The 26,654-nt window shown below is 45.2% G+C and overlaps 1 protein-coding gene across 1 annotated transcript in view; it reads left to right on the forward strand.

The window, feature by feature from the left end:
* The window catches only part of LOC139022691 (myosin-10-like), a gene marked incomplete at its 3' end in the record, with an annotated part of 47,784 nt that overhangs the window by 7,807 nt on the left and 13,323 nt on the right, over positions 1-26,654 (forward strand). The window contains exon 3 of the mRNA XM_070433707.1: positions 14,472-14,628. Coding sequence (XP_070289808.1) covers positions 14,472-14,628 — 157 coding nt within the window. The remainder of the gene's footprint in view (positions 1-14,471; positions 14,629-26,654) is intronic.

Consider the following 26,654-nt stretch of genomic DNA (forward strand, 5'->3'; position numbering starts at 1 on the left):
TTCTTTTTTCGCGTACTATTTAGTACGCTAGTATGGGTATTCGGATACGACCACTGTCTTGTGGCTTGATTGAAGTAAAAAAACACATACTGATCACACTCTATAACCGTTTCCAGATAGTTCAGACCGATGGTAAATTCTCTCTCTGTATCTAGATTACCTGCCATCTTCTTTACTTTCACCTTTATAGGTGACATTTCTACCGTAAACACTGGTGGGTCAGTTTGTTTGTACGACCCCATTCCCCGTGGTTGCCCTGTTTGATCTCTGAGCTGTCTATGGGGCTCTCTCAATGGGGTCCCTGGGTATTAAATCAAACACATTTGGCCCTGTGTGTGGACTGTGGAGCCCCAGGGCAGGGTGGCAGACTGGGAGAGGCGCTGGCCCACCTCCTGTCACTGCTGCTGCTGTGCTCTATGGCCCAGACTGGCTGCATTAGGTCTGGTTAATTTTTATAGTCGTGAGCCTTTGTCCTCTCACACATGAGCCGTCAGTAGAAAAACCTCCTAAAATCCCAGAATTCCATTAGATGATAGCCAGTGTCAATGATGTATATGATTTCACGTATTTAGGGAGATTCTAAAGCTACCCCTTGCTGTTGGTACCCCTTCAATGTTTTCCATTCTGGAGTCCGCTAACTTTTTTTTTTATCTAAGCACACGTGCAATAAAATCCAACGTCCGAGTTTGCATTGGTTTAAACTGGGTGCTTTCACTGTGTGTGAGTTATCTGCAGCTATGTTTCAGTGCTGATGCGTCTAGTTAATGATGTCCTATATACAGTGTATCGTCCTGATCTTGACCCATTTAGTGACATGCGTTCCAGGAATAGAATGTGGATTGGTTTTCACCAGAGACATGGTGAAGGGGATTCTGGAGGAACTGCAGTCTTTTTGATTTATCTTCTTTACCAGGCTTGATGACGAATTCCACTAGCTAGTAGCTTTATGTTTCTCCATGTTTCTTGAAGGCTCTCTTCATCTGTGTGTTGTTGAATATTGGCCGTAGTGAAAATTAAACTACGCTGACCAAAAATATAAACGCAACACGCAACAATTTCAATGATTTTACTGAGTTACAGTTCATATAAGGAAATACGTCAATTGAAATAAATTCATTAGGCTCTAATCTATGGATTTCACATGGCTGGGAATACAGATATGCATCTGTTGGTCACAGATACCTTTAAAATAAATAGGGGCGTGGATCAGAAAATCTGTCAGTATCTGGTGTGAGCACCATTTAGCTCACGCAGTACGACACAACTCCTTCGCAGAGATTTGATTGTGGCCTGTGGAATGTTGTCCCACTCCTATTCAATGCCTGTGCAAAGTTGCTGGATATTGGCGGGAACTGAAACACGCTGTCGTACACATCGATCAAGGGCATCTCAAACATGCTCAGTGGGTGACATGTCTGGTAAGTATGCAGGCCATGGAAGAACTGGGACATTTTCAGCTCCTGGAATTGTGTACAGATCCCTGCGACGTGGGGCCGGGCATTATCATGCTGAAACATGAGGTGATGGCGGTGGATGAATGACACAACAATGGGCCTCAGGATCTCGTCACGGTATCTCTGTGCATTCAAACTGCCATCGATAAAATGCAACAAAAAAAATTGTTGTCCGTAGCTTATGCCTTCCCATACCATAACCCCACCTCCACCATGGGGCACTCTGTTCACAACATTGACATCAGCAAACTGCTCGTCATATGCCCGGGACATTTGAAATCGGGATTCATCCGTGAAGAGCACACTTATCTAGCGTGCCAGTGGCCGTCAAAGGTGAGCATTTGCCCACTGATGTCGGTTATGACGCCGAACTGCATTCAGGTTAAGACCCTGGTGAGGATGACGTGCATGCAGATGAGCTTCCCAGAGATGGTTTTTGACAGTTTGTGTAGAAATTCTGCGGTTGTGCAAACCCACATTTTCATCAGCTGTCTGGGTGGCTGGTTTCAGCCGATCCCGCAGGTGAAGAAGCCGGATGTGGAGGTCCTGGGCTGGCGTGGTTACACGTGTTGTGAGGCCAGTTGGACCAACTTTCCCCCCTGCTACACTAACTTCCTCGATGCATACAAAGTCCTTCCCCGCCCTCCCTTCGGCAAATCTGACCACGACGCCATCTTGCTCTTACCGTCTTCTAGACAGAAACTCAAACAGGATGTACCAGTGACTAGAACCATTCAACGCTGGTCTGACCAATCGGAACCCACGCTTCAAGATTCAAGAAAGGTGTGGGAATATGGCTGAATATAAACAGTGTAGTTATTCCCTACGCAAGGAAATCAAACAAACAAAATGCCGTTGCAGGGACAAAGTGGAGTCTCAATTCAACAGCTCAGAAACGAGACGTATGTGGCAGGGTCTACAGGAAATCATGGACTATAAAAAGAAACCAGCCATGTCACGGGCACCGACGTCACGCTTCCAGACAAACACCTTCTTTGCCCGCTTTGAGGATAATACAGTGCCACCGTCTCGGCCCGCTAACAAGGACTGCGCCCCCTCTCCTGCTCCGTGGCCGACGTGAGTAAAATATTTAAACTTGTTAACCCTCGCAAGGCTGCTGGCCCAGACGGCATCCCTTGCCGCGTCCTCAGAGCATGCGCAGACCAGCTGGCTGGTGTGTTTACGGACATATTCAATCGCTCCCTATCCCAGTCTGCTGTCCCCACATGCTTCAAGATGGCCACCATTGTTCCTGTACCCAAGAAGGCAAAGATAACTGAACTAAATGACTTCTGCCCCATAGCACTCACTTCTATCATCATGAAGTGCTTTGAGAGACTAGTCAAGGATCATATCACCTCCACCTTACCGGCCACCCTAGACCCACTTCAGTTTGCATACCGCCCCAACAGGTCCACAGACGATGCAATCGCCATCACACTGCACACTGCCCTATCCCATCTGGACAAGAGGAATACCTATGTAAGAATGCTGTTCATTGACTACAGCTCAGCATTCAACACCATAGTACCCTCCAAGCTCATCATCAAGCTGGAGGCCCTGGGTCTCAACCTCACCCTGTGCAATTGGGTCCTAGACTTTCTGGCGGGCCCCCCCCAGGTGGTGAAGGTAGGAAACAACATTTCCACTTCGCTGACCCTCAACACTGGGACCCCAGAAGGGTGCGTGCTCAGCCTCCTCCTGTAATCCCTGTTCACCCACGACTGCGTGGCCATGCACACCTCCAACTCAATGATCAAGTTTGCAGACGACACAACAGTAGTGGGCTTGATTACCAACAACGATGAGACAGCCTACAGGGAGGAGGTGAGGGCACTCGGAGTGGGATGTCAGGAAAACAACCTCACTCAACGTAAACAAAACAAAGGAGATGATCGTGGACTTCAGGAAACAGCAGAGGGAGCACCCCCCTATCCACAGTGGAGAAGGTGGAAAGTTTTCAGTTCCTCGGCGTACACATCACAGACAAACTGAAATGGTGCACTCACCATTTCAAAGAAATGTGCAACAGCACCTCTTCAACCTCAGGAGGCTGGAGAAATTTGTCTTGTCACCCAAAACCCTGACAAACTTATACAGATGCACAATCAAGAGCATCCTGTCGGGCTGTATCACAGCCTGGTACGGCAACTGCTCCACCCTCAACCGTGAAGCTCTCCAGAGGGTGGTGCGGTCTGCACAACAACTACCTGCCCTCCATGACACCTACACCACCCGATGTCACAGGAAGGCCAAAAATATCATCAAGGACAACAACCACCCGAGCCACTGCCTGTTCACACCGCTACCATCCAGAAGGCGAGGTCAGTACAGGTGCATCAAAGTTGGGACTGAGAGACTGAAAAACAGCTTCTATCTCAAGGCCATCTGACTGTTAAACAGCAATCACTAACTCAGAGAGGCTGCTGCCTACATTGAGACCCAATTACTGGCCACTTTAATAAATTAATCACTAGTCACTTTAAACAAGTCATCACAAGTTACTTTAAACAATGCCACTTTAAATAATGCCACTTTAATAATGTTTACATATCTTACATTACTCATATCATATGTATATACTGTATTTATACCATCTATTGCACCTTGCCTATGCCGCTCGGCCATCGTGCATCCATATATTTATAGGTAGATATTCTCATTCACCCCTTTAGATTTGTGTGTATTAGGTAGTTGTTGGGGAATTGTTAGATTACTTGTTAGATATTACTGTACTGTCAGAACTAGNGTAGTTGTTGGGGAATTGTTAGATTACTTGTTAGATATTACTGTACTGTCAGAACTAGAAGCACAAGTATTTTGCTACACTTGCATTAACATCTGCTAACCATGTGTATGTGACCAATAACATTTGATTTGATTTGGTTTTCCAGGAGTGCGTAATGCGGTTTGCCAGTACCCGTGGTTAGTAGAACGGCGATGTCGAGCTCCGGAGAGAGGGAAGGGGAGTAGGCGTGACATAAATGAAGAACATGTTTGTGTCAGTGGGAGAGTGCCCCAGCCCCAGGAGGTGACCTCCCCCCACAGTGGGGCATAACCCATCCCCAGCTGCACTGTACTCTGCTGCCACAGGCTTTGTGTGTCTGAGCTAGGGTTGGCGTGCAGAGGGAGCCCCCTGGGTAATGTGGCTCTGTGCGTTGTGGTCAGTCCCTCAGTGAGGCCCCAGTACGGCACGGTGGCGTAGCCTTGGCTCCATGTGAAGTCCAGGGAGTTGAGCCAGTCCAGTGGGTAACAGGCTAACCGGAACGCTAGCTAGCGACGCTACAACCAGGCCTTTGTGTCAGCATATAATCCCCAGCTGTCAAAAGCCTCAGCATTCTTTCATGAAAAAGCGTCCGTCTGTCTCCCGCCCACTTCATTGCAATGTGTCTGACTGTCCTGTCTCCTTTCCCGCACTCACTCTCTAATTTACGATTTCTCTCTTTTCTCTGTCCTAATGCTCTGGCCAATGCCAATAACCTTATTCCTGCACTTCTTTAGGTGTTTCAAATGTTTGATTGTTCAAACATTTAATAAATGTATTGCAGTCTTGGCTGTGCTTCTGTACTTGTGGAGGCCAGCTGCCTCTTGGTTGACAGGATGTAGGTGGTATCACTAATGGAAAAAACCCTACTAATTAGCTGTCTTGTCATTCTTGTTTGGCTGATATGTTTCTTTGAGGTTCGAGAACAAGCTTTCACTCGCTATGTGCATGCATAAAGGGTACATTAACTCTCTCTCAAGAGTGGCATTGTGTTCAGGCCTCCCACATAGTCATATCTTGAGTGCTTTGTTGTTGTCATGGCATTGCCATTGCTCCATGGAGAACTCTTTTGCATGTAAACAACTTAGGTGTTACCATGAACTTGGCAAACACACACACACACACAAACACCATGGATACCAAACCAGCACCAGGCTTTTCATGGATCATCATGCAGTTATCAGTGGTTGTTTTTGAATTAAATTATCCAGAAAGAGTGAGCAACAGTTTCTTTATTTGATAAAAAATCTTCTGTTTTGAGAAGGTCTGAGTAGCTTTGTGTTTAAGCTGGTGGTTAAGGTCATGGGTTAAGAGCTATGTAACGTTAGTGCCATGCATTTACAGTATATGCCACAATTCCACCTAAGGCATAGCTCTCTTTCTTTCAGTTTCCCCAGGTATTATTAATATGATTATGTTAAAAGCCCATTGCATTATCAAATCAAGATAGTTGAACACCCTGCTATTGGCTTAACTCTTTTTCATTCAATAGCTCTGCGCAAAGAGTATTGATCATATTTCCAAGCATACTTTGAAGGGTTATTAGCTTTTATGAATATGCACTGTCAAGGTCATTCTCCACAGATCAATGGACTAGGCTGTCCTCACCTTGCGGCAGTAGGGGTGCTATTACTTCCAAATGGCAGATGAAGGTGACTGTTATGTCTGCTGTTGCCTGTGTGTTTCTCAGCTGTTACTAAGCCACTGCATCCCTCCCCGGATCTGATTTCACAGTGGAAATATCCCCTTCCCTGGAGCATGGTGCATGGAGAGCAGGATAACCTGACCCACTTCCTCCAGCGGCAGGCCTGGCCTACCACTCCGTCCTCCGCTGAAGAGGCTGCTGCCTCCAACCCCTCCTGAGAGGGAGGGAGAGTGGGGAGGGAAGGGGAGAGGGATTCACATTTTGGTGAGAGGGAGAAAGAGAGGCCTCCTGTGTAACGATCTTCGTCTTCATCGGATGAGGAGTAGGAAGGATCGGACCAAAATGCAGCGTTGTAAGTGTCCATGATAATTTATTATATCAGAACANTGTAAGTGTCCATGATAATTTATTATATCAGAACACGAAAAATACAAAATAACAATGACCACTTTAGCCCGGACCCTCCAGAGTGCAGGCACAGGTTGAACCGGGCTGTGGGGGAGCACTGGAGCTCTGGTGCATACCACTCGCACCTCTCCCTTAGGCTCAATGCCCACATTCACCCGGCACGGGCGGAGCGCAGGCATAGGGCGAACTGCACCCTCCCAGCGCCCCGGAGACACAGCACGCAGAGCCGGCGCAGGATACCCTGGGCCGAAACGGCGTACCGGAGACCAAACACGCTGAGCTGGCACAATCCGCCCTGGCTGGATGCCCACTCTCGCATGGCACTTGCGGGGGGCTGGCCTATAGCGCTCCGTGCGCTTCACCGCATAACATGGTGCCTGACCAGTACTACGCTGCTTTCGGTAAGCACGGGGAGTTGGCTCAGGTCTATCGCCTGACTCCACCAATCTCCCCGTGTGCCACCCCCCAAAACAGTTTTGGGGCTGCCTCTCGTGCCTGTTGCGCTGCCTTACCTCATATCGCCACCGCTCAGCTTTAGCTGCCTCCAGTTCTTCTTTGGGGCGGCGATATTCCCCAGCCTGTCTCCAGGGTCCCTTGCCGTCCAATATCTCCTCCCATGTCCATTTCTCCAGATATCGCTGCCTCTCGTTACCACGCTGCTTGGTCCTTTCTTGGTGGGTGGTTCTGTAACGATCTTCGTCTTCATCGGATGAGGAGTAGGAAGGATCGGACCAAAATGCAGCGTTGTAAGTGTCCATGATAATTTATTATATCAGAACACGAAAAATACAAAATAACAAAGTGAATGAAAGAAATGAAAATCGAAACAGTTCGGTATGGTGAAAACACAGACACAGAACACAACCACCCACAAACAAAAGTGGGAAACAGGCTACCTAAGTATGGTTCTCAATCAGAGACAACGATTGACAGCTGCCTCTGATTGGGAACCATACCAGGCCTAAACATAGAAAACAACACCTAGACATACAACATAGAATACCCACCCACATCACACCCTGACCAAACAAAAAATAGAAACATACAAAGCAATCTACGGTCAGGGCGTGACATCCTGAGTAGACTGTACTGCAGAATGCATTTATTTGCGTTCTGCAACGTAGCTGAATTTGTAACTGGAGACAAATTATGCATCTACGTATAAGGTATTGTAGGTCTACCCAGAGTAATGGCAAAAAGGAAACACAAAAACTCTCCTGCAATGTTGACAGTGTTAACTCGCTATTAACACACACTCACATTTAACCTGAAAGTAAGCATAATCAGTATGTTAGGAAAGTGTTATTTTAAATCAATACTGTTGATTATGTTATTATAGAGTTATTATCAGGAATAAACAAGATAAACATTGTTGTTTCATCCTGGTCTGGTGTCTAACCATCTCGGCCCTGCTGCAGTCTGGTGGGATGCTACAGTAGGCTCTGAGACGATTGCTGTGGGTGCAGCCAGGTAGCTCTGCCTAGCCAGCTGCCTGGGTCCTACACGTCACGGAGGCAATGCCACACTATTAATAGCTCCTGCTTTCAGATCAAGGGAATCCATTTTTAATTAGCTACAAAATGGAGCTTCAAGTTAGAGTTACAGAGGGCTGGCTTTTCCTATTCACCTCCTCTAAGGTTTAGAAGGAGTGAGAGGAGGCTGATAGAATCATTATGCCCTGCTTCTCCACCAACAGGGATTCTTGTCAGCTCAGCTGCCTCACAGACCAGCTCCGATTAACTGAGACCACCTCTCTCTCCTTCCTTTCCCCTCTCTCTCTCTCCTTACAGCCTACTCTCTCTCTCTCCTTACAGCCTACTCTCTCTCTGTTTATCTCTCTTCCTCTCCCTATGTCATTGTCAGTGTTTGGCAAGGCATTCCCCTGAAAGGGCTGACTGGGCTCCTCTTACATCATGAGCATGCTCTCCAGGGCCGCTTGTCGGTGGCTGGGCTGCTGAGTCATTATCCTTCTGCCTTAATTGCTTGGCTGACTCCTGATTGTTAGACAGGGTTGCATCTTATGGCTCACAAATAGACAACCCATGGGCTTCACCCCTGGGGTTTAGGATAAGGTCTAGTATGCCATATATTTTGGTGGTCTCATAAAAATATAATTATTTATTATTATATTTCTATTGTGGTCACCTTGGAAGAGGTGAATGGAGCCACTGGGCCTCAGGCATGAAATGAGAGTTCTTAGAATTAGAAGCCTTTTAAACAGAGGCTCTGTCAGTCATGTTTGGTGTGTTATAGATACCTCTGTGTGTTCTATGAACTTACTCTCCCTCTCTCCCGCTCCCCAAAGGGGTTAATTGGCATGGCCAAAGCAGGTGAAATGGATAATAAGAGAAATAAACAATCAGAAATGAACAGTAAACATTACACTCACAAAATATTATAGCCTTGTACAGTTAAAGTACAAAAGGGAAAATAAATAAACATAAATATGGGTTGTATTTACGATGGTGTTTGTTCTTCACTGGTTGCCCTTTTCTTGTGGCAACAGGTCACAAATCTTGCTGCTGTGATGGCACACTGTCGTACATTTACATTTACATTTAAGTCATTTAGCAGACGCTCTTATCCAGAGCGACTTACAAATTGGTGCATTCACCTTATGATATCCAGTGGAACAACCACTTTACAATAGTGCATCTAACTCGTCGTATTTCACCTAATAGATATGGGAGTTTATCAAAATTTGATTTGTTTTCAAATTCTTTGTGGGTCTGTGTAATCTGAGGGAAATATGTTTCTCTAATATGGTCATACATTTGGCAGCTCAGCTTCCACCTCAAATCAAATTGTATTTGTCACATGCGCCGAATACAACAGGTGTAGGTAGACCTTACCGTGAAATGCTTACTTACAAGCCCTTAACCAACAATGCAGTTTTGAGAAAAATAAGAGTTAAGAAAATATTTACTAAATAACTAAAGTAAAAAGAAAGCAACACAAAAAAAAGAACAAAAACGAGGCTATAATGTGCGGGGGTACAGGTTAGTCGAGGTAATTGAGGTAATATGTACATGTAGGTAGGGGTAAAGTGACTATGCATAGATAATAAACAGCAAGTGGCAGCAACGTTAAAAAAACGCGTGTCAATGCAAATAGTCCAGGTAGTCCTTTTATTAACTGTTCAGCAGTCTTATGGCTTGGGGGTAGAAGCTGTTCAGGAGCCTTTTGGACCTAGACTTGGCCCTCTGGTACCGCTTGCCCTAACCCTATGACTAGGGTGGCTGGAGTCTTTTACAATTTTTAGGGCCTTCCTCTGACACCACCTTGTATAGATGTCCTGGATGTACTGGGCCATATGCACTACCCTCTGTAGAGCCTTGCGGTAGTTGCCATACCAGGCTGTGATGCAACCAGTCAGGATGCTCTCGATGGTGTAGCTGTAGAACTTTTTGAGGATCTGTGGACCCATGCCAAATCTGCCTACGGCGCCATCTCTCAATAGCAATGCTTACTGGGTCTGTACATAGTCAAAGCTTTCCTTAATTTTTGGTCAGTCATAGTGGTCAGGTATTCTGCCACTGTGTACTCTCTGTTTAGGGCCAAATAGTATTCCAGTTTGCTCTGTTTTTAGTAAATTTTTTCCAATGTGTCAAGTAATTATCTTTTTGTTTACTCATGATTTGTTTGGGTCTAATTGTGTTGCTGTCCTGGGGCTCTGTGGGGTCTGTTTGTGAACAGAGCCCCAGGACCAGCTTGCTTAGGGGACTCTTCTCTAGGTTAATCTCTCTATAGGTGATGGCTTTGTTTGTAGAAGGTTTGGCAATTGCTTCCTTTTAGGTGGTTGTAGAATTGAAGGGCTCTTTTTTGGATTTTGATAATCAGCATGTATCGTCCTAATTCTGCTCTGAATTCTCTCTCTCTCCCCCTACTCTACTCTACTTGGCGTGTGTGACAAGGGCAGCAACATAATTGCGCTGATCTTTCACTTAAAATGTATGCCAAACAAAAACCATTGATTTCAAAGTTTAAGAAACCATAAAACTCTATGTTTGATAACAGAATTTTGGTAAAATTTTCTTGTTTGCACGTTTTTCAAAAACCCTGTTATATCTCTGCTCAAAGTGTAAGATTCAATGATGTATGCAGAAAGAATGGGGTGTCAGCTAGGACATGACACATTGAGTTTGAATTTTTTTGTTTTTGTTATTGAATAGTAGTAAGTGAAGTGGATCTACACCCAGTAATGGAATTGCGGGTCCCTGATACAGTATGTACTATACAGAAATGCATAATTATGGACATGAATGTCATTCTCTTCATGGTGATGTATCCTAAATAGGTACATACACGTATAAATATACAATATCTTTCTTTGCATATTTGGGTATTATTCTAAACACTGGCCATTTATTTTAATGAGCTCTGCCCCCATACAAGACCAAATTTGGTTGGTCCAAACCAGACCAAATCTGAACCAATCATAGACATCTATGTTTCACAAGTTTGGACATCAAAACACAGCACAGTAGAGCTCAGTACAGCACAGAACAGTACAATAGAGTACAGAACATTATAGTGTACTCAACCCTAGTGTGCTGTAGTGTACTGAACTATACGCTACTTTTCTTTGCTGTGCTGTACAGTACTGTGCTGTCCAAACTTGTGAACCAAACTGTGGTTTGTGACTACTATGATTTCCCATTTTAGACAATTAAATTCCAGAATTTCGTTACCGATTTCTCTGAAATTCCGTTACAGATTTTGGTAATGGAATTTTGAGTTTTAATCACTTAATAATTAATGGGGGAAAAAAGAATCATGAAAAACACTAACTAAATGCTAGTCAACCTTTACTTGTTACTTCTATGAACTTTCATTATCCTCCCTCTTCATGACGGAGAGAAAGGAGAACATATCTTAAAGATATGTGGGGGGTTTTGTAACGGAATTCCAAGGCACAAGGCAATGTTTCTTACAGAAGGCAGAACAAGTTCTCCAAAATGAAATATAAGTGTTGATATTAGTTGGCAGGGGTCTTTATCTCAACATTCTGTGTTTTGATGATGTATTTCTAATACCTTAAGACTCTTTCTTGTTTGTTTTCTATGACTCCTTTTCCATCTGTTTGACCAGAAATCTTAGCTTATTACAATTTGTTTGTATAGAAAATGGTTGAAAAATTGATATATGCCTTAATTTCCCAAAAATATAGACTCTTCGCTTTCATTTGACACCCAATTTGATGTGTTCCTGTGAACTTAGCAAGTTGGTGCTCATGGGTCCTTTTACATGGAAATGGCCTTGTGTCAAATCAAATCAAGCTTTATTTGTCACATGCGCCGAATACAACACCTTACCGTGAAATGCTTACTTACAATCCCTTAACCCGCAGTTCAAGAAAGAGTTAAGAAAATATTTACCAAATAAACTAATGTAAATAATAATAAAAAGTAACACAATAACAATAACGAGGCTATATTCAGGGGGTACCGGTACTGAGTCAATGTGTGGGGCTACATGTTAGTTGAGGTAATTTGTACATGTAGGTGGGGGTGAAGTGACTATGCAGATAATAAACAGCGAGTAGCAGCAGTGTAAAAAACAAATGGGGGGGGTTAATGTAAATAATCCGGTGGCCATTTGGTTAATTGTTAAGCTGTCTTACGGCTTGGGGGTAGAAGCTGTTGAGGAGCCTTTTGGTCCTAGACTTGGCACTCCAGTACCGCTTGCCGTGTGGTAGCAGAGAATACAGTCTATGACTTGGGTGACTAGTATAGAGATCCTGGATGGCAGGAAGCTTGGCCCCAGTGATGTACTGGGCTGTACGCACTACCCTCTGTAGCGCCTTACGGTCAGCTGCCGAGCAGTTACCATACCAGGTGGTGATGCAACCCGTCAGGATGACCTCGATGGTGCAGCTATATAACTTTTTGAGGATCTGGGGACCCATACCAAATCTTTTCAGTATGTGAATTGGAGTGGGTCTAGGGTATCCGGGAGGATGCTGTTGATGTGAGCCATGACCAGCCTTTCAAAGCACTTCATGGCTACTGACGTGAGTGCTACGGGGCGGTAATCATTTAGGCAGGTTACCTTAATTTCCTTGGTCACAGGGACTATGGTGGTCTGCTTGAAACATGTCGGTATTACAGACTCGGTCAGGGAGAGGTTGAAAATGTCAGTGAAGACACTTGCCAGTTGATCCGCGCATGCTTTGAGTACACGTCCTGTTAATCAGTCTGGCCCCGCGGCTTTGTGAATGTTGACCTGTTTAAAGGTCTTGCTCACATCGGCTACCAAGAGCGTCATCACACAGTCATCCAGACAGCTGGTGCTCTCATGCATGCTTCAATGTTGCTTGCTTTGAAGCAAGCATAAAAGGTATTTAGCTCGTCTGGTAGGCTTGTGTCACTAGGCAGTTCTCGGCTGGGTTTCCCTTTGTGGTCCGTAATAGTTTTCAAGCCCTGCCACATCCGACGAGCGTCAGAGCCGGTGTAGTAGGATTCAATCTTAATCCTGTATTGACGCTTTGCTTGTTTGATGGTTCATCTGGGGGCATAGCGGGATTTCTTATAAGCGTCCGGATTAGTGTCCAGCTCCTTGAAAGCGGCAGCTCTAGCCTTTAGCTCAGTGCGGATGTTGCCTGTAATCCATGGCTTCTGGTTGGGATATGTACATACGGTCACTGTGGGGATGACGTTGTCGATGAACTTATTGAGGAAGCCGATGACTGAGGTGGTATACTTCTCAATGCCATTTGATGAATCCCGGAACATATTCCAGTCTGCGCTAGCAAAACAGTCCTGTAGCATAGTATCCGCGTCATCTGACCACTTCCGTATTGAGCGAGTCACTGGTACTTCCTGCTTTAGTTTTTGCTTGTAAGCAGGAATCAGGAGGATAGAATGATGGTCAGATTTGCCAAATGGAAGGCGGGGGATAGCTTTGTATGCATCTCTGTGTGTGGAGTAAAGGTGGTCTAGAGTTTTTTCCCCCCCTCTGGTTGCACATGTGACATGCTGGTAGAAATTAGGTAAAACGAATTTAAGTTTGGCTGCATTAAAGTACCCGGCCACTAGGAGCGCTGCTTCTGGATGAGCATTTTCTTGTTTGCTTATGGCCTTATACAGCTGGTTGAGTGCGGTCTTAGTGCCAGCATCGGTTTGTGGTGGTAAATAGACGGCTACGAATAATATAGATGAGAACTCTCTTGGTAGATAGTGTGGTCTTCAGCTTATCATAAGGTACTCTACCTCAGGTGAGCAATACCTCGAGACTTCTTTAATATTTGACATTGCGCACCAGCAGCTGTTATTGACAAATAGACACACACCCCCGCGCCTCATCTTACCAGACGTAGCTTCTCTGTCCTGCCGGTGCATGGAAAATCCCACCAGCTCTATATTATCCGTGTCATCGTTCAGCCACGACTCGGTGAAACATAAGATATTACAGTTTTTAATATCCCGTTGGTAGTATAATCTTGATCGTATGTCATCCATTTGATTTTCCAATGATGGCATGTTGGAAAATATGTGTTATTGTATTATTCTAGCATGGCAGTGGTGAATGTGTGTGTGTGTGAGGGTAGGGAGGGATCATTCCACTCTTTAGTGGGAATGTCAAGCCCCAGTCACATGAGAATGAGCTAATGTCCCACCAAGGCCTCTGTCATTTCTCAGAACATTAACCACAGGGCTTGATAAGGAGGCACTCACTATGGCTGTGGAGTTCAAACTGTTTAATGGGGAGGCGTCACTGTAAGGAGCCGCCAGATCTTACAATCAACTGGATAGTTCATGATAAGCTAGTCTACCATTTGACTGCCTTTCCCACAACTATTTCTCTCACTTTATCCGTTTTCTACTATTGCCTCTATGCCATTGCATGCTCAGTCTGCCCACTATGGTGACGTAAGGGACCAAAATGTAGCATAATGATGACCACTCAATTGCACTGACATTTTGCAGACCACTTCAGAGCCACTCTAGAGTTAGAAAATGATGATTGAGTAATTATTTTGAATTATGTATGATGATTGAGTTCAACCACATAGAGAGAGTTGATCACTTCTCAGACTAACAAGTGKTTATCCCCCTAGATCACAGTACAATGGAAACTCATCTTGAAAAACCTTCGGTCCCATATTAAAACCTCTTCTAGAGATAAAATCTGCATTCATAACATACTCTTATTTTGTGGATTTACTGTATTTGTGTTTTGTTTCTCTCTCCCCCCATAGACTTACTCTGGGCTGTTCTGTGTGGTGATAAACCCCTACAAAAACCTGCCCATCTACTCAGAGAACATCATAGAGATGTACAGAGGGAAGAAGCGTCATGAGATGCCACCACACATCTACGCCATTTCAGAGTCAGCATACCGCTGCATGCTCCAAGGTAAACCTCCTCTCTCACTCTGTTTTATGCAGTGTTTGGGAGGTATAGCTCCTTCCTCAGTGGTCTCTTTCCGTCTCTCTCTTTTGCTGCGACGCAACATGCATAAAGTGTGACTGGCAGGTGCCCTACTGAGTTGTGGATTGTGTGGGTTTTGCTGCATAATCCAGGAGATTAATGTGTGAAAGGTTCCAGAGTCAGGGAGGCAGTGGCATCATTAGTCATGGTTGAGCTGCCCCCCTGCCTCTGCTAGCCATAGTGGTCTGACAGACTACTTATTGATGTGGATCTACTAAGACAGACAGACTATACTGTACCACTTACAGATTACCTAATGTGTAAAAGCTCAACAATAGGCTTGTAGTTTCACAAACCACAGAGTACTGTCTATCTGCAAGTTATGTACATTGTCTGCAAAACATGAATGCCTCAATTTCAGACCCTGGCATGTATTTGTTTGCGTTAAATCAAAAACCACTTGGCGCTCATAATTAGCCTTCCTTAATGGCCACCTGCAGTGTGTTAAGGCCCGTCCACTGCCCTGCCGACTGTCCTGTATCCCAGGTAGGGACCAGGCCCTCACTGGCTCCTTTGCAGATAAGAACCAGTTTAATTAGAGGTGAAAGTTCAGCCTGTTAACATTGATGGCCACTGACTGAGGGATTTTGAGAGTGTGAGCCCAGGATCAAGACTTAGGATGCTATTAACTCAACCTGTGATCCTAGGGAAATGTACCACTCACTGTTAATTTTCTTCCTCCAGTGAGCCATTCTATCTCTGGCTCCTTGGAAAGGGACACTTTTCAATAGATACAGTGTGTGTTCAGTTTCAATGAGTTCAGAGTAACGTCAGCCTTCTGAACAGTACAGTCTCTCAGTGGGTCTGGTTTTGCCTCCTCAGCTAAGTTAGATTTGATGGAGCCTGGAGCCTCTCTGTCATTACAGCTCCTCAGGCTGGCCCTAACTGGATATATCCAGAGCTGTGGCCTGCTGCTCTGGCTGTTCTGGCTCTTAGTCTTCCACCCTACAGTACTGCTGTCACTATCACTGCTGCTGCAGCTCAGAGCTACAGGAAGAGAAAGAATCTCAGGTATTTTCATCTTCAGGAAGAAGCTGCGCTATTCTCTTTGTACCGGGAAGGGTGCTGGACACATGCCCCCTTAGCAGCCTCGTCCCTGAGTTAGAATCTATACATTTTTCTTTATTTTTACTATTTTCTACATTGTAGAATAATAGTAAAGACATCAAAACTTGGAAATAAAATATAAACTCATGGAGTAACCCAAAAAGTGTAATTTAGAATTTAGATTCTTCACAGTAGCCACCCTTTCCCTTAATGACAGTTTTGTACACTTTTGGCATTCTTTCAACCAGCTTCACCTGGAATGCTTTTCCAACAGTCTTGTTCCCAGTCAGTTTCCACATATACTGAGCACTTGTTGGCTGCTTTTCCTTAATCTCAATTGGGTTGAGGTCGGGTGATTGTGGAGGCAAGGTCATCTGATGCAACACTCCATCACTCTCCTTCTTGGTCAAATAGCCCTTACACAGCCACATCATTGTCCTGTTGAAAAACAAATGATAGTCCCACTAAGCGCAAACCAGATGGGATGGCGTATCGCTGCATAATGCTGTGGTAGCCATGCTGGTTAAGTGTGCCTTCAATTCTAAATAAATCACAACAATGTCACCAGCAAAGCACCATCACACCTCCTCCTCCATGCTTCAAGGTGGGAACCACACATGCAGAGATCATTCGTTCACCTACTCTGCGTCTTACAAAGACACAGCGGTTGGAACCAGAAATCTCAAATTTGGACTCATCAGACCAAAGGACAGATTTCCACCGGTCTAATGTCCATTGCTCATGTTTCTTGGCCCAAGCAAGTCTCTTCATCTTATTGGTGTCCTTTAGTAGTGGTTCTTTGCAGCAATTCGACCATGAAGGCCTGATTTCACGCAGTCTCCTCTGAGCAGTTGATGTTGAGATGTCTGTTACTTGAACTGTGAAGCATTTATTTAGAATGCAATTTCTGAGCTGGTAACTCTAATTAACTTATCCTCTGCAGCAGAGGTGACTATGGGTCTTCCTTTCCTGTGTCGTTCTCATGAGAGCCAGTTTCATCATAGCACTTGATGGTTTTTGCGACTGCACTTAAAGAACTGTTCAAAGTTCTTGAAATGTCTCTTTGCTTATTTGAGCTGTTCTTGCCATAATATGGACTTGGTATTTTACCAAATAGTGCTATCTTCTGTATACCACCCATACCTTGTCCACAACACAAACTGAACACAAAGAAATTCCACAAATTAACTTTTAACAAGGCACACTTGTTAATTGAAATGCATTCCAGGTGACTACCTCATGAAGCTGGTTGAGAGAATGCCAAGAGGTGCAAAGCTGTCATCAAGGCAAAGGGTGGCTACTTTGAATAATTTGTTTAACACTTTTGTTTTGGTTATTACATGATTCCATGTGTCATTTCATAGTTTGATGTCTTCACTATTATTCTACAATGTAGAAAATAGTAAAAATAAAAGTAAAACCCTAGAATGAGTAGGTGTGTCCTAACTTTTGACCTGTACTGTCTGTGTCTGTATTTTTTTTTAGCCAGAGCTTGTTTTTAGCCAGAGCTTGAAGCGATGAGCAGTAATCCTTCCTGCTTCTTAGTTCTATTGAGGAGTTGAGTAGTGTTATGATATTGGCCAGTGGCCACACGTATACAGTAGGTCAAGTGCTTTACTGGTTGGTCCAACTCCAACACCTCTATCCCCCACCTCACCCAACGTTCCATCACTTACTTCCTTTTGTGACCCCCAACCCCATATTATGGTGTCTTAACCAGTGATAGCCATGAAACCTTGTGACCAATCACCCCCCCCCCCCCCCCCCCCCATCATACTTTTCCATGAACTAAATATAGGCTAAGTCCCTGCACAGAGCCTACCATTGTGGGGGCCACCCTGCTTTTTCAGTTTCAACATGAGAGGTGTTTGAATTGGGGCCCCATGTCAAATCTACCCCTCTCATTGCCCCACTGCCCACAGTCCTGCCACATAGTGGTCATTGTGTACACTCCCTAGGGGGTCTACTGTGGAATGAGGTCATCCCTTGTCTTAGCGATCCGCAGCATGCTAAGTACTGAGTCATCGTGGTAGTGTCATGGCCCTCAGATCACTGCGGAGTGCAGACTGTCCGGCTGTCTGAAGAGGGATGCCTCACTATGGATATGAGTGTGACCAAAATAACATTCCCGCACTGGCACATCACACAGAGGAGTTACAGTGTGTCAGCTCACTTTCTGAGTAGCTGACCTTATATTGACAGTATATTGTATCTTGCACAGTTGAATAACTTATGATCTGCGTAGTGCTTACAGTGTGTTATACAGATTATTTCATTTGGGAGTGGAAAGACTGCCTCTATTGATGTTTCAAAAGCCATTTCAGGCTTTTAGGGATCTCCCACTGTTCTGTAATGGCTCTCTTTCTTCTGCTCTCAGGAACTAAACAAGCCAACCTATCTCATTTCCACTCTTCTTTTCTTTCATTCCTTATTTTGTTCTGTCTTTTTTTTCTCCCCTTCTTTCCAAAATGTTCTTGCTCAGAGGACGTTGAAGGAAAAATTCCACTCATCCCGCCAGGGCCTTTCTGGGACCCTTTCACTTATGGCACTGTTAACTGAAAAATACGACCGGGTGGCTTTGTGCAGTCTCTTTCCCCAACGTGGTTCCTTCCTTTTCCTCCTTTGTGAGGAGAACACAGGAGGACAAGTGTGTGGAATGCCTGTGTTCTGACTTCAGCCCAGACTATGGCTCTAGCATTGCTATGGAAGGTTCACAGACCATTCTACAGTTTATTTTCTGCCTCAACCAATGACCATCCCTCTCTCTCCAGTCCCATTCTCTTCTTCCCTCATTTACAGTAACAGCGTCCCTGTCTCTGGCCCTCTGGCTTCAGTCAGGGGGTTAGTGAACTGAACCGTACCGAGGCCTCACTGCACCTAAGCTGTCAGCAGGAGCAGAGCTTGAATAGTTCTAGGTGCTTATTATGGGCTGTAGTCTTTTCCTCAGGTCATTTGTTTGTGTTTAACACTCTCTGTCTCTCTCCGACACATGTTTGAGTCTCAGGAACTGCTACAGACGAGGCTCCCTCTCTCTGCTCTGACCCCCTAGTCGAAGCACGCCCTGCTGCTGACATGTAGGTCTGGACGTGCTCCTGCACTCCAGAGCAGACGGGAGAGAAATGGGGCGACCTGTATTGTGCCTCACAATGGGGGCTTTGTGTTGCCTGGAGAAGGGGCCAGGGTGCAGTATGGGGAGGCCCGGACCGACAGGGCTCTTCCCTGGGAAAAGGGGGTCTTGTGTTGCCTGGAGAAGGGGCCAGGGTGCAGTATGGGGAGGCCCGGACCGATGGGGCTCTTCCCTGGGAATAGGGGGTCTTGTGTTGGGGCAGAGAGTGTTGACTGCAGGGAAGAGGTCAGGTCTGAGTGACAGGACATGTGTGAAGGGCCAGGCGGGACGGGGGTATGGTGGAAGGGGGGCACCCCAGGGGAGATAGGGGTGTGTCTGTTAGGGACCCTCTCTCTGTAGTGAAAATAACTCTGTGTTCCTTGGTGAATGTACTAGAGTTTCAGACAAATGGCAGTGTACACACACACACAATCCCACTCATATAGACACATGTTGGCAGATGCTCCCCTAATGGCAGACAGCTGTGGAGTTCATTCAGTATAAAATGGTATTTCTGTTGGCGGGCTCTTGTCATAGATCTCTGATCTCAGACAGCCATGAACTGTTGAGTCTCCAATAGGGGGAAAGAATGCACCCTTAATAAACCAGAGACATGAACATGTTATCCTCAGTTCACTGGTTTTTAGAGGTTTCACTGGGTGGGAGGGGATCAGACTCTTGAGATTAACAGAACGGGGTTGGAATGGAGACCCCATGAAAGCCCTTTGACGATGTGGGGGAGTTTGCTCAACATATCAGTGTGAAGTCAGAAGTCTACATACGATAACACCTTAGTCATCTAATACATTTAACTCAGTTCTACACAATTCCTGACATTTAATCGAGTAAAAATTCCCTGTTTGAGGTTCAGTTTAGTAATCACCGACCTTTATTTTAAGAATGTGAAATCGTCAGAAATAATAGTAGAAGAAGATACTGATTTATTTCAGCTTTTGTATTTCTTTCAATCACATTCCCACTGGAGTCAGAGAGTTTACATACACTCAATTAGTATTGGTAGGCATTGCCTTTAAAATGTTTAACTTGGGTCAAACATTTCGGGTACCCCTTCCACAAGCTTCCCACGCAATAGGTTGGGTGAATTTGGCCCATTCCTCCCTTACAGAGCTGGTGTAACTGAGTCAGGTTTTGTAGGCCTCCTTGCTCGCACTACAACCTTTTTCAGTTCTGCCATAAATGTTCTAATAGGATTGAGGTAAGGGCTTTGGTGATGGCCACTTCCAAATACCTTGACGTTTGTTGTCCTTACAGCCATTTTGCCACAAACTTTTGGAAAAGTATGCTTTGTGGTCATTGTCATTTGAAGACCAATTTGCGGACAAAAGCTTAACTTTCTGACTGATGTCTTAGAGATGTTTTTCCAATATATCCATATCATTTTTCCTCCAATCATGAAAGCCATCTATTTTGTGAAGTGCACCAGTCCCTCCTGCAAGGCAAAGCAAACACCCCCACAACATGTATTGCTGCCACACCCCCGTGGCGTCACGGTTTGGGCTGGGTGTTCTTTGGCTTGACAAGCATCCCCCCCTTTTTCCTCCAAACATAACGATGTTGCATTATGGCCAACAGTTCTATTTTTTGTTTCAATCAGACCAGGAACCATCTTTCCAAAAGTACAATCTTGTCCCCATGTGCCAGCGTTGCAAACCGAAGTCTGGCCTTTTTTTAATGATTAGGGGGGAGTGGGCTTCTTTCTCTGCTTGAGCGGCCTTTTCAGGTTATGTCGATATAGACTCGTTTTAACTGGTGCATATACGATGACGTTTGTTTCCTCCAGCATCTTCACAGGTCCTTTGCTGGTTGTTCTGGGATTGATTTTGCACTTTTCGCACCAAAGTAACGTTCATCTCTAGGAGACAGAACACGTCTCCTTCCTGAGAGGTATGATGGCTGCGTGGTCCCATGGTGTTTATGCTTGCGTACTATTGTTTGTACAGATGAACGTGGTACCTTCCAGGCGTTTGGAAATTGATCCAAGGATGAACCAGGCTTATGGAGGTCTAACAATTTGTTTATTCTGAGGTCTTGGCTGATTTCTCTTTAGATTTTCCCATGATGTCAAGCAAAGAGGCACTGAGTTTGAAGGTAGGCCTTGAAATACATCCACAGGTTACACCTCCATTGACTCAAATGATGTCAATTAGCCTTTCAGAAGCTTCTAAAGCCATGACATCATTTTCTGGAATTTTCCAAGCTGTTTAAAGGGACAGTCAACTTAGTGTATGTAAACTTCTGACCCACTGGAGTGAAATAATCTGTCTGTAAACAATTGTTGGAAAAATGACTTGTGTCATGCACAAAGTAGATGTCCTAATCGACTTGCCAAAACTATAGTTTGTTAACAAGAAATTTGTGGAGCTGTTGAAAAACGAGTTTTAATGATTCCAACCTAAGTGTATGTAAACTTCTGACTTCAAATGTACATGCATGGCTATGAGTGACAGTCCTGTTATGAAATAAATTATTATCATAGGTGCTTTATTACTTTATATGTTAGAGGTTATCGGGCTGTTATAAGTACCTTATAACTTATTTCCCATGAAATTTCACGTGTATTAATGTGAAAACATGTTTTTTGGAAAACTTCACGTGATCACATGTTTTCAATTGTAGTTTCATGTTATCACATGTTGCCACATTATCGTATTAACTTCACATAAGATCACATGGAAATGTGTTTTTGGAACACTTCACGTGAAATTCATGTGTTTTTTCCGTAACGGTAGAGAGGGAAGCTCAACCACCTCTGGTAGAATGGCAGCTTCCCCAGCGCTGCAGGTCTGTCCAATCTCGTACTGGGGCCTGTGTCTTGGGTGGCCACACAATGCCACCTATCCACCCACGGTCTGGGCATGCAGGGCACCACTGGAGACATGGTGCTGGGTGGGTGGGTGAAGAGCGAGAACCACCGTCATCCGTCTAGAAGTGTTTTCATTGGTCACACATAGCTGGGATAGCTGCAGTCTGAGCCAGGGAGATGAGGTTACCTGAAGCTGCTGCCCCTCACTCCCTCCCTCCCTCCCTCCCTCCCTGGAGCTGGAGGGCAAGGAGGGACATGTAGGACAGTACACAACCAACTCTTTCCAACAAACACACATTTAGTGGACCTCTGGGGAAATGTGGAAAACGGCCTGGATTGTCTGGATAAACTAGCAGCAGAGCCTGAATGTAAATATGCTCCATAAAATGAGAGCATGGGATATGTCTTGGGACTATTTGAAAGTGACATACATGGAAAGTGGGCAGATGAACACTGACAACCAGGTCACTTGGTAATGTGATACATTCTGACATAGAGGATCTCTGTGGAAGTAGGGAGTGTTTGGATCGCTGTCTGGAGAATGTAGCAGTGACTACACACTTAGAATGTAGATATACGGACAGGACTGGACTGCATGATTTTGCCTCATGGTACACTGCAATAGATTCCTTGGAATATCTGAAGCTGCAATTCAAGGAATTCAGATCAACTACCTGGGTGTACAGTATTACCCCCCCTGATGGCAGCAGGTGTTCTATGCTCGGACTCAACCTGTTTTCAGCATATTTAAGAGTGAAGACAGGGTTGAGTCAGTATGTAGTTCTCACAGTGATGACTGTAGGGTGGGGCTCTGCCAGACTGGGCTCTCTGTAGGTAAGAGCTTGGATGAATAACAGTCTGTTTTACAGGTGACTGCATTCAAACAGCATGAGGTGCATCCGTGTTTAAATCAGTGATGGCTTTCTGTTGTGAGTTAGTGAATGGGTCCAAACAGGGACGAGCTGTATCAGACGTAGGGATTGGGTCTGAACAGGGACTGTATCAGGAGCAGGGCAGGGCGGCTCCCCCTCTCTATTGTGACTAGCCTAAGCATTGAGAACATGAGTGTGTGTCTCCTGCTATTTTGGTGCTGCTGGATGTCTGTCAGGGCAATGGGTTTAGTGAACCAAAAGGAACATTGAGTCTTGCTGTTGTTCTGTCTGTCCCACTGTGTGTGTGTGTGTGTGTGTGTGTGTGTGTGTGTGTGTGTGTGTGTGTTGTGTGGTGTGTGTGTGTGTGTGTGTGTGTGTGTGTGTGTGTGGTGTGTGTGTGTGTGTGTGTGTGTGTGTGTGGTGTGTGTGTGTGTGTGTGCATAACACTGCTCAGAAACATAAATTTCTAATGCAGGTCCCTTGCATGGGTCTCTACTTTGTCTCACCCACCTAACCCTCCAGTGACCAGCAATACGTCTCTACTCCTCCTTTGAAGTGAGACCATGACTTCWCWTTCCACTCTMCTGTACCTCTATATCTCCTCTCAGAGCAGCTTGYGSTGAATTCAGTGGAATAGAGACATTATATTCCAGTTTCCAATAAGCCCTAGGATGTTGACACCAGCAGCAGGGCTACATTAGAACCCCATGATGGGCCTCTGTTACTGCTGTTACACATTCACAGGTGTTTCTCATTTCACCCCGCATCAGAAGCATGTGGAAAATGTGCTTTGTGAGGTATGAGCAAAGTGTGTGTGTGTGTGAGGCCGATACCCTCTGTGGGGGTCAACAGGCTTAGGTGTGGGAGGAAGGAAGCCTCGCTAGGTGTGAGGGAGGACAATGACTTCCTTCCTTTAATGTGCAGGATCTCTCTCTCTCTCTCTAGTCTCACTGGTCACTTTACACAGCCTCCCCTGTCATATCCACTACACAGGGAACAGTCCTTTTTTCTGACCCTTTATTCCGTTCCTGCCAATGATCTCAATTTCCACTGTAATTGAGTCAAACCAATAAAGTAGTCTCTCTCATAGGATGGGAAGCTATTTATTGTAGCTACAGTAGTTACTGCAACACATTCCATTCCAGCCTACAATACCACATCTAGAATGCCGTCATCTGTGTATCCGAGTTGACTGACGCCGTCCTACCTTGCCCACTGCATGCCCGGGTCTGGCCCACCACGCTGCTCTCTATGCATTACTGTCAGTGTGTTTCCATGGCCTTGAAGGGTGCAGTCTACAGCTCCCCTCCCCCCTCTGCCCCCTCACCTCCTCCCCTTTACCCCTACCAGTTGCTGTGGGCCAGGAAGCCTGGCCACCCTCTGTGATATCACAGGAATGTCCTCGCCCCCGGACCCCAGCGTTGATGGTGAGGGGAACCATGGGCATCCGAATTCCAACAGTCATAACTGATTATTGACTGCAGTCCACAATGCACTGCTAGCCGGCAGAACTGGACACAAACACTTCTCAGCTTTGTGTCAAACTGGTCTCAAAGTATCACTTTGTAGGTATTTTAATGAGACAAAACCTGGTAAAATACGTTTAAAAAAGGAGAGAAATTACCCAGTCTCCATTATAACATTCATCAGGCTTGGCGAGCTCTTCATTAACACCAGGATATATGACCAGATCCCCTCCCTGACGAAGGAAGAGTCATACTGTGTTGTGACTGCTTTAATGAACGGTGCATGTCAGCCTATTCCTCTGGCCCAGTCACTCCACAGTGTTAGTGTGGGTTATCATAACAGCTCAGAAGCCCAGAGGTGACAGTTACACAGAGCAGGTACAGAGAGGACTGGCCAGATCTAATTGTGTGTTTACCAGTTCACCCGTCTGAGAATGCAGGCTGGCGGGGAGTGTGTTTTGTGTGTGTGTGTGTGTGTGTGGATTGGTTATTGAGATTGGGCTAGGCTCCCTGCGTCGCAGCATTGACAATACAGCAGTGAGAAACCCCAGACATGGCAGGGACCTCACACACTCTCACACAGACACTCAGTCTTTTGTTCCTCCGGCTTTAARTACCCCTGGAATCCATCCTGACTGCTCTATATGAGTAAACAGGCCACAGCTCTTTCTATTGCTACTGCTCTAATGACCAGTCSTAGTAGATGATCCATGCCTCTGCTCTACTATGACTGATGAGTGTCTGTGTCTGTGTACAGGGTGGGTAGGCCTGGGTAGTGMTATRCCCTTAGAGTKTATGGRGAATACTGGCCATCACTCAGGATTTCTGATGTGTGCAAAGTGGTAACCATGGCTCTAGAATTAGCACTGCGTTTGTTAGGGTTTTATGACTTCTTTTAATGAAGCTAATTTAGAGAGCAGGAAGAAGGATGTGGAAAAAGAGTGTTGTATCCAGTTGAAGTGGTGGTGAGGCTGTTTTCTCATACCAGCTCTCACCCTGCCTCCCCTAGTCTGTGATCATATTTCACTAACTACAGACCCCATGAAGTCAGAATAAAACCATTATTTTCTCTGCCTCTTTGACTTGTTTGAATTTGGAGTGGTCCAGCAGGAAGCGTGGACTGGAGTAGACTACAATCCATACTTGGGCTCCACTGTACTCCTACGTTTCAAGATTAGAGAGGCTTGGACATGTTTTGGGGAGTAGATGGGAATGTTGAGAGATTAGGGGGCTAGTTGAGGGAGGAGGGGAGAGGTTGAGGGGGTAAAAGAGGTGGCCTGAGGGGGGTCTGGAATGTGTGGAATGAGTAGATGAATCCGTCTTGGGAATAAATTATTAGTGGAAAATGGATCCCCAGTCTGTCTCGTGGCCTAGGGGGGAGACGAGGAGAGTGTTGTTTGTCTATGTAGCCCTAGATGTAGACCTATGTACACCTACGCAGACAACACCATTCTGTATACTTCTGGCCCTTCTTTGGACACTGTGTTAACAAACCTCCAGACGAGCTTCAATGCCATACAACTCTCCTTCCGTGGCCTCCAACTACTCTTAAATGCAAGTAAAACTAGATTCCGCACCCACCCGCCTGTCTAGCATCACTAATCTGGACGTTCTGACTTAGAATATGTGGACAACTACAAATACCTAGGTGTCTGGTTAGACTGTAAACTCTCCTTCCAGACTCACATTAAGCATCTCCAATCCAAAATTAAATCTAGAATCGGCTTCCTATTTCGCAACAAAGCATCCTTCACTCATGCTGCCAAACATACCCTCGTAAAACGAACTATCCTACCGATCCTTGACTTCGGCGATGTCATTTACAAAATAGCCTCAAACTCTACTCAGCAAATTGGATGCAGTCTATCACAGTGCCATCCGTTTTGTTACCAAAGCCCCATATACTACCCACCACTGCAACCCTGTATGCTCTCGTTGGCTGGCCCTCGCTTCATATCTGTCGCCAAACCCACTGGCTCCAGGTCATCTATAAGTCTTTGCTAGGTAAAGCCCCGCCTTATCTCAGCTCACTGGTCACCATAGTAGCACCCACCCGCAGCACGTGCTCCAGTATATTTCACTGGTCACCCCCAAAGCCAACTCCTCATTTGGCCGCCTTTCCTTCCAGTTCTCTGCTGCCAATGATTGGAACGAATTGCAAAAATCACTGAAGCTGGAGACTCATATCTCCCTCACTAACTGTAAGCATCAGCTGTCAGAGCAGCTTACAGATCATTGCACCTGTACATAGCCCATCTGTAAATAGCCCACCCAACTACCTCATCCCCATATTGTTATTTATTTATTTATTGCTCTTTTGCACCCAGTATCTCTACTTGCACATTCATCTTCTGCACATCTATCGCTCCAGTGTTTAATTGCTAAATTGTAATTATTTCGCCACTATGGCCTCTTTATTGCCTTACTTCCCTAATCTTACTTCATTTGCACACACTGTATATAGATTATTCTATTGTGTTATTAACTGTATGTTTGTTTATTCCATGTGTAACTCTGTGTTGTTTGTGTCGCACTGCTTTGCTTTATCTTGGCCAGGTCGCAGTTGTAAATGAGAACTTGTTCTCAACTGGCCTACCTGGTTAAATAAAGGTCAAATAAAAAAATAAAAAATGTGT

The sequence above is a fragment of the Salvelinus sp. IW2-2015 genome, linkage group LG20 (genome assembly GCF_002910315.2).
Source record: "Salvelinus sp. IW2-2015 linkage group LG20, ASM291031v2, whole genome shotgun sequence".
Taxonomy (NCBI): Eukaryota; Metazoa; Chordata; class Actinopteri; order Salmoniformes; family Salmonidae; genus Salvelinus; species Salvelinus sp. IW2-2015.